The 8104-nt window shown below is 44.4% G+C and overlaps 1 protein-coding gene and 1 long non-coding RNA gene across 2 annotated transcripts in view; both read right to left on the reverse strand.

Annotated features, from left to right (window-relative positions):
- Window positions 1-707, reverse strand: part of LOC134927882 (uncharacterized) — a 1667-nt gene extending 960 nt beyond the window's left edge. Inside the window, exons 1-2 of the long non-coding RNA XR_010177763.1 lie at window positions 306-707; window positions 1-81 (exon numbers count right to left, since the gene is read on the reverse strand). The exon at window positions 1-81 is cut by the window's left edge and continues 511 nt beyond it. This is a non-coding gene — a long non-coding RNA (uncharacterized LOC134927882). The remainder of the gene's footprint in view (window positions 82-305) is intronic.
- Window positions 708-834: 127 nt separating this feature from the next.
- LOC134927881 (putative nuclease HARBI1) lies at window positions 835-2401 on the reverse strand. Its single transcript, XM_063922960.1, has 3 exons — window positions 1431-2401; window positions 971-1342; window positions 835-886 (listed from the first exon to the last, which is right to left on the reverse strand). Coding segments are annotated over exons 1-3 (1137 nt in total). The 5' UTR covers window positions 2194-2401; the 3' UTR covers window positions 835-884.
- Between the last annotated feature and the right edge of the window lie 5703 nt (window positions 2402-8104).

The following is an 8104-nucleotide window of genomic DNA, read 5'->3' on the forward strand; positions in this document are numbered from 1 at the left end:
CCACTTGGGAAGATACACCGCAGGACCTGTGGAAGAGAACAGTTTGAGCTTCCAGGTATGGGTGATAGTGTCACCCTGGGGCTGAAAAAAGAGGTACATCAGTCCACACAACACAAGCGGGGAACAGTGGGTCCAAATGCAACCCTCCTGCACTTGCATCACTACACATCCAAACATTCCCCGCTCCAGCATTGCTGTTTCAGGGAATGTTTGGATGTGCAGTCTTGCAAATGCCGGAGGGCTGCACTTTGGACATGCCAGGGTGATTTTGGACAAGGGAGTTTTGCTGGTCAATTGCATCTCACCTGAGGGGGTTGTCTGCTACATGGCGGAGGGTCAGGTCCACATCACCAGTAGGGTCACCCATGGAACATCAGGTGAAATGTCGTGTCTCCTCACATCCACGCCACTTGGGAAGATACACCGCAGGACCGGTGGAAGAGAACAGTTTAAGCTTCCAGGTATGGGTGATAGTGTCACCCTGGGGCTGAAAAAAGAGGTACATACAACAGTCCACACAACACAAGCGGGTTACAGCGGCCCAAATGCAACCCTCCGGCACTTGCATCACTACACATCCAAACATTCCCTGACCAGCATTGGTGTATCAGGAGGGAATGTTTGGATGTGCAGTCTTGCAAATGCCGGAGTGCTGCACTTTGGACATGCCGGGGTGATTTTGGACAAAGGGAGTTCTGGGCAATCCATCTCACCTGAGGGGGTTGTCTGCTACATGGCGGAGGGTCAGGTCCACATCACCATTAGGTCGCCCATGGTAGAGTTGGATTAAAGGGTCAAATATTTGCGGTAACCAAACAGGATAAAACAGGGGGGAACAAACTGTATAAACACGGCCTGGGGATACACATCAACAGGATGTAAAACTCTGTAATAGATAAATGAAGAGGTTTTTTTTAAAAAAAACCAATGTCAGTTTACACGATAATACAAATGTTGTCAGTATACTCACAGGTAACTGCAAAAAAATTTTGTATCACTGTCCGCCGGGAATCCTCTCCTTCGTCCATACCCACCGGTAGAGCAGAAGACCGGTTCCCGCGTAGGAAAGCACTACGACGAAGAGTCACCGGCAAACGGTTTGCGACACATATGTTGTGTAAAATACAACATGCATTTACCATGCCGCAAACCTTCGACGGTGAGTACAAAAGAGCACCGCCGGAAGTGTCTAAACATCGAAACCGGCTTTTAAGTACACCGAAGGCACGCTCAATTATTCCCCTCGATGCAATGTGTGTCTCTTGGTAACGTTTTTCTGCTCTACCAACAGGATTAGACAATGGGGTCAACAGCCACGGTTTGTTTGGATAACCCGCATCGCCTATAGAAAATATAAAAAAAATGTTAGGTACTTGTAAAAAATAATAAAAAAAAATATAATAAAATAATAAAAAAATGAAAATACATACCTAACAGCCAGCCACCAGGCATGTTTCCTGTTTCGAACTTGTCAAACAGCGATGACTGGCTTAGGATGAAGGAGTCGTGAGATGATCCAGGAAATCCCACAAAAATATTCAAAAATCTCATATTTACATCACAGACCGCCTGCACGTTCAGGGAATGGAACTGTTTTCGGTTCCGAAAACATTCCTCTGAATTACGTGGCGGTCTGATCTGCACGTGGGTACAGTCAATCGCGCCCAGCACATTGGGAAATTTGTATTTGTTGTAAAAGCCTAATTTGATCTCACGACATTCGCTGTCCGTCTCTGGAAATGTGATGTACTGGATCGTCAATTTGCGGAAAGCCCTAATGACTTGGGTTATACAGCGCGACAGAGTCGACTGAGAAAAACCGCATGTTTGAGACAGTGTAGGCTGGAATGTGCCTGACGCCAAAAAATGTAACGTCCCCAGCAGTTTCTGAAAACCGCTGATTGCACGATTTGACCGTGCCCGAGGTTCCAAGTCGGCCTCCAACAGAGCGTACAGCGAATATATGTCGCGAGTCGATAAGCGATAATTTTGTATCACCTCGAACTCGCTGAGATCCTCCAGTTCACGCCTAGTGCGATACTGGCGTGGACGTGGAAATGAAACCCGCAATACTGGCTCACCCAATGCAGACATTTGCTGACCTGGATCCTGATGTTCATCTGCACTTTCTTCCTCCATCAAGCTTGCAGCCAGCATGAACAACACAATCTGGTCAGAAAAAGGCTCCATCATTGTAGTCAGTACAAAAATAGGAATGTGTTTTAAAACGCAGGGATTTTCCTAAAAAAACGATTCCACAAGAGAGCTGACTGTAATGGCTCCTTCTCCCTGTAGTCTCAAACCCAGGAGTGAGGAGATAGGAGGGGCTTTGCAGAAGTGTATCCTGGGTAAAACTGTGGAATCATGGGTAAATTTCCCTCAGGAGATTGAAGAAAAAAATATTCCTTTAAAAAATCAATTAAATAATACTTGTGAGTCAAAAAAAGACAAACCAAGTAGATAATCCTTTCAAATATAAATAGATATGCTACTAGCAATCCTCAAATATCCCAAAAAATGATGTTCTAAAAATTTTTTTTGAGAACCCGCCAGTCAACTGAGGCGGACTAAAATAGGCGAATTTGCGGTCGAAAAGTACTGCAGGCGAATTTCCAAACTTGAATTGAATATGCTTGAGGCGAATTGCAGCATCTGTACCATTGCAGAAAAGTCGAATGCGGAAAAAGTCGAATTGACAAAAGTCGAATTTTGAAGGTCCGTTTTTTTGCGATAAAGTACTGCACTGCATAGGCGAATTGATTTTTTGAGGCGAAAACGTTCCGGAATTCGACTTTTTCTGAAATTCGCCCGCTATTGCATATACCCCATAATAGAATCCAAACCTGCAGAATCCGAAACTGGGAGGATGACGTTCGGCCTCGATGTGGGATCCGAGTTTGGCAGGAACACCTGAGCTGCAGCTCAGATGAACTTGGATTCCCTGTCTTTGGCGTGGACCGAATGAAATAGGATTTGAGTTACTGTGTGAGTTCAAACTTGTACTTTCTCACACATAGGGAAGGTGCAAGCTTAACGGTGTTAGTTATCAGTAGAGATGAGTGGGTGCGGTTCCCTGAGAACCGACACCTACCGGACTTCACTACCTAAGCCCGGATTGGAACACGGCTCGGGTTTTCCCGCCTGACTCGTAAACCAGTACGATGCAAAACGTCATCACCCCGCTGTCAGATTCTCGCTGGGTTTGGATGCCATATAAGGAGCCACACGTCGCCGCCATTTTCACTCCGGCATTGGAAGGTGTAGCGAGAGGACGTGTCTCCATCCTCAGTGTCCCGTATCAGTACAGTGGCAGTGTCTTGTTCTGCATCAGTCCAGTCACAGTGGTGGTGTCCTCTGCTGCCATATGTCCAGTGCTGCTGTATAAGTCCAGTCCAGTGGTGCTGTGTTGTGCTACATCTGTTCAGTGATGGTGCATTGTGCTGCATCAGTCCAGTCACAGTGGTGGTGTCCTCTGCTGCCATATGTCCAGTGCTGCTGTATAAGTACAGTCCATTGCAGTGGTGCTGTGGTGTCCTGCATCAGTACAGTGGTAGTGTCTTGTGCTGCATCAGTACACTCACAGCGGTTGTGTCCTCTGCTGCCATATGTCCAGTGCTGCTGTAAAAGTCCAGTCCATTGCAGTGGTGCTGTGTTGTCCTGCATCAGTGCAGTGGGGGTGACCCTGTGCTGCTGTATATGTCCAGTGGTACTGCCGTATATGTCCAGTGATACTGCCGTTTACGTCCAGTGGTACTGCCATATAAATCCAGCGATACTGCCGTATATGTCCAGTGGTACTGCCATATAATTCCAGTGATACTGCTGTATAGGTCTATTGGTACTGCCGTATAAATCCAGTGGTACTGGTGTATAAATCCAGTCCAGTGATACTGCTGTTTATGTCCAGTGATACTGCAGTATATGTCCGGTGGAACTGCCGTATAAATCCAGCGATACTGCTGTATATGTCCAGTGGTACTGCCATATAAATCCAGTGATACTACCGTATACGTCCAGTGGTACTGCCTATAAATACAGTGGTACTGCCATAAAACTCCAGTCCAGTGATACTGCCATATATGTCCAGTGGTACTGTTATATAAGTCCAGTGATACTGACATATATGTCCAGTGGTACAGCCGTTTAAATCCAGTGGTACTCGCGTATAAATCCAGTCCAGTGATAATGCCATATATGTCCAGCGGTACTGCCTTATAAATCCAGCAATACAGCCGTATATGTCCAGTGGTACTGCCATATAATTCCAGTGATACTGCTGTATATGTCCAGTATTACTGCCATATAAATCCAGTGGTATTGGCGTTTAAATACAGTCCAGTGATACTGCCGTTTATGTCCAGTGGTACTGTCGTATAAATCCAGTAATAATGCTGATTATGTCCAGTGGTACTACTTTATAAATCCAGTGGAACTGGCATATTAATCCTGTCCAGTGATACTGCTGTATATATCCAGTGGTACAGCTGAATAAATTCAGCAATACTGCTGTATATGTCTAGTGGTACTGCCATATAATTCCAATCCAGTGATACTGCCACATATGTCCAGCGGTACTGCCGTATAAATCCAGCAATACTGCCGTATATATGTCCAGTAGTACTGCCATATAAATCCAATGATTCTGCCTTATATTTTCAGTGGTACTGCTGTATAAGTCCAGTGGTACTGGTGTTTAAATCCAGTCCAGTGATACTGCCGTATATGTCCAGTGGTACTGCCGTATAAATCCTGTGACAATGCCGTATATGTCCGGTGGTACTGCCATATAAATCCAGTGGTACTGGCATATAAATCCAGGCCAGTGATACTGCCGTATATATGTCCAGTGGTACTGCTGTATAAATCCAGTGGTACTGGTGTTTAAATCCAGTCCAGTGATATTGCTGTATATGTCCATTGGTACTGCTGTATAAATCCAGTGATAATGCCATATATGTCCAGTGGTACTGCCATATAAATCCAGTGGTACTGGCGTATAAATCCAGTCCAGTGATACTGCCATATATGTCCAGTGGTACTGCAATATAAATCCAGTGATACTGCCGTATATGTCCGGTGGTACTGCTGTATAAATCCAGTGGTACTGGCGTATAATTCCAGTACAGTGATACTGCCGTATATGTCCAGTGATACTGCCATATATGTCCAGTGGTACTGCCATATATGTACAGTGGTACTGCCATATAAATCCAGTCCAGTGATACTGCCGTATTTGTCCAGTGGTACTGCCGTATAAATCCAGTGATACTGCCGTATATGTCCAGTGGTACTGCCATATAATTCCAGTACTACTGCTGTATATGTCCAGTGGTACTGCCGTATAAATCCAGTGATACTGCCGTATATGTCCAGTGGTACTGCCATATAATTCCAGTGATACTGCCGTATATATTCCTGTGGTACTGCCATATAATTCCATTGGTACTGCCGTATAATTTCAGTGATACTGCCGTATAAATCCAGTCCAGTGGTTTTGCCGTTTAAGTCCAGGGGTACTGCCATATAAGTCCAGTGCGGTGGTGCTGTCTTGTGCTGTATCAATCTAGTGGTGGTGTCTTGTGTTGCCATAAGTCCAGTGGTGGTGTCCTGTGCTGTATATTAGTTACTTCAAATAAAAGGGTTATCTACATTACTTATATTTCATATCCAAATCATTTTTACAGGGTTTGCCCTGTGTGATGTGGGGGTTCGCTCGCTTGTGCTGCATATTATTATAACAGCTCCAACTCAAAGATTTATTATTGTCCAAAATTAATTTACAGGCTTTGCCATGTGTGTGTGTGTGGTTTAGGGGTACGCTCTCCTGTGCCACCAATATTGTGTGTGTATTACATCTGGGCAAATTTCACAATGTCCCATGTTGTTTGTGCCACACACTTGTGTCGCTTAGCTTAGTCATACAGCTACCTCATTGCACCTCTTTTTCTCTTTGCATGATGTGCTGTTTGGGGCCTAGTTCTTTTAGTGCCATCCTGTCTGACACTGCAGTGCCACTCCTAGATGGGCCAGGTGTTTGTGCCGCACACTTGTGTCGCTTAGCTTAGTCAAACTGTACAGCTACCTCATTGCACCTCTTTTACTTCTTTGCATGATGTGCTGTTTGGGGCCTAATTTTTTTAAGTGCCATCCTGTCTGCAACTGCAGTGCCACTTCTAGATGGGCCAGGTGTTTGTGTCGCACACTTGTGTCGCTTAGCTTAGTCATACAGCTACCTCATGGCACCTCTTTTACTTCTTTGCATGATGTGCTGTTTAAGGCCTATTTTTTAAATATGGCATCCTGTCTGACATTGCAATGCCACTCCTAGATGGGCCTGGTGTTTGTACTGCACACTTGTGTCGCTTAGCTTAGTCATACAGCCACCTTGGTGCAACCTTAGGCCTAAAAACAATATTATGATGTGTGAGGTGTTCATAATAGACTGGAAATGAATGTTATTGAGGTTAATAATACCATAGGATCAAATTACCCCCAAATTCTGTGATTTTAGCTGTTTTTATGTTTTTTTCAAAAATCATCCAGATCCAAAACCTAAGCAGGAAAGGGTGGTTTTGGCAAAACCAATCCAGTTCCAAAACACGAGCATGGAACCAGAACCAAGACCCAAACACAAAACACGAAAAGTGCACGCCGCACATCTATAGTTTTAAGTCACAAATGTACCTTACATGTGACTTCTCATGAGATTTCACACAAGGAAGCATGCACATTTTTAACCAGAATGCGAGTTTCATTATATGATTTGCACAGTTTGAAAAAAAGTCTCCCATTGGCAAACAAAAGACCCCTGATTTATGCATCATACACCCTATATAAACCCTGATCCACCATTTTGTCCTCTGTTAGGTAGTAAGGCATTTTGGGAAGGAGAGGAGGTGTATTTGGTCTGAGAGCATGAGAGTTTTTTTTTTAGTAATTTCTGTGCTGCAGCATGGCTTCTAAGAGAGGTAGCAGACAGTAGAGAGTGGTGGAGGAGGAGAAGGAGGTTGTTGTCCAACAGGCTGACAGTGAGGCTGAGTACAGTACAGAGGAGCTGGAGGAGTTGGAAAGGTAGGAGCAGGGGAGAAAGGAACAGTAGGTGGATGAAGCAGCAGCTCCTGCACTTGGCAAGACCAAAACTGTCAGGGATGTGAAGTTCTCATTTTTTGAGAACTATGCTCTTGTTTCTGCCATTGTGGGTGTTTTTTCATGGCTCCTTGGTCACCAGACACACAAGATGCCAGCCTCCTCTAAAACAAGCTATGTGGCAGTCTGTGCTAGAGACTGTTAATGCGGTTGGGACATGCTCACTCTACTTCAAAAAATGTCAAAAAGATAAACAATGAGAGGGTCGGCAAGGCCAAACTTGCCGAGGAGTACCATGAGAGTTGCAGGACTGGGCGTGGCCGAGAACATCCAATACACTACAGCAGCTACAAGGAAGAACTGAAACAAGTTTTTGCCTCAGAAGCCCTTCCTGGCATCCATATAACTGATACAGATAATCCTGCATCCAAAGGACATCCTGGTAAATAAAAAATAAATGTTCCTCTTGTAACTGTACCTGCCTACATCAGTGTCAAGTGTTCCTCTGTTAATCACCATAGGGACAAAATAATATGTTACACACACAAACAGTATATGGACAGCAGGAGTGTGCATATGCACGCAACCGCCAGCTCCCATTCATAAGCCAGCATAGCGTACGCAATGCTATGCCGGGAGTTGTATAACAGCCACAATGTAAAGGTGCACATTCTGTACATGTACCTTTGGCACATCACTTTTTCCATTTATATTCCCTCAGCTCCTGAATCATGCACTCCATTGAAAAGGCAGTAAACACATATGGCAACGCAAGAGGCTGGAAAGTACCAGAAAAAAACATGCCGCATTACACACATTTACATGGTTCAGCAGGCCTCTGTAACCTAAGTGTAATGTCACATTACATTCATTTCATTAGCATTGTGACATATTAAGGCATGCAACCATTAAGTAATGCAATTATGCCTCAACTATATCAGTGATTATTTTGTAGTCTCATACGTAAAACACAGATATGTATAGTAAAGTAGCACACTCCACCATAACAACAAGTCCC

This window comes from Pseudophryne corroboree, chromosome 5, assembly GCF_028390025.1.
Source record: "Pseudophryne corroboree isolate aPseCor3 chromosome 5, aPseCor3.hap2, whole genome shotgun sequence".
NCBI lineage: Eukaryota > Metazoa > Chordata > Amphibia > Anura > Myobatrachidae > Pseudophryne > Pseudophryne corroboree.

Bases quoted from the DNA above. Each gene is read 5' to 3' on its own strand.
- LOC134927881 (XM_063922960.1), bottom strand. From the start codon at position 2,193: ATGATGGAGCCTTTTTCTGACCAGATTGTGTTGTTCATGCTGGCTGCA. The intron at 1,343-1,430 runs GTATGTATTTTC...TATTTTCTATAG, and splicing joins GCCTGGTGGCTGGCTGTTAG to GCGATGCGGGTTATCCAAAC.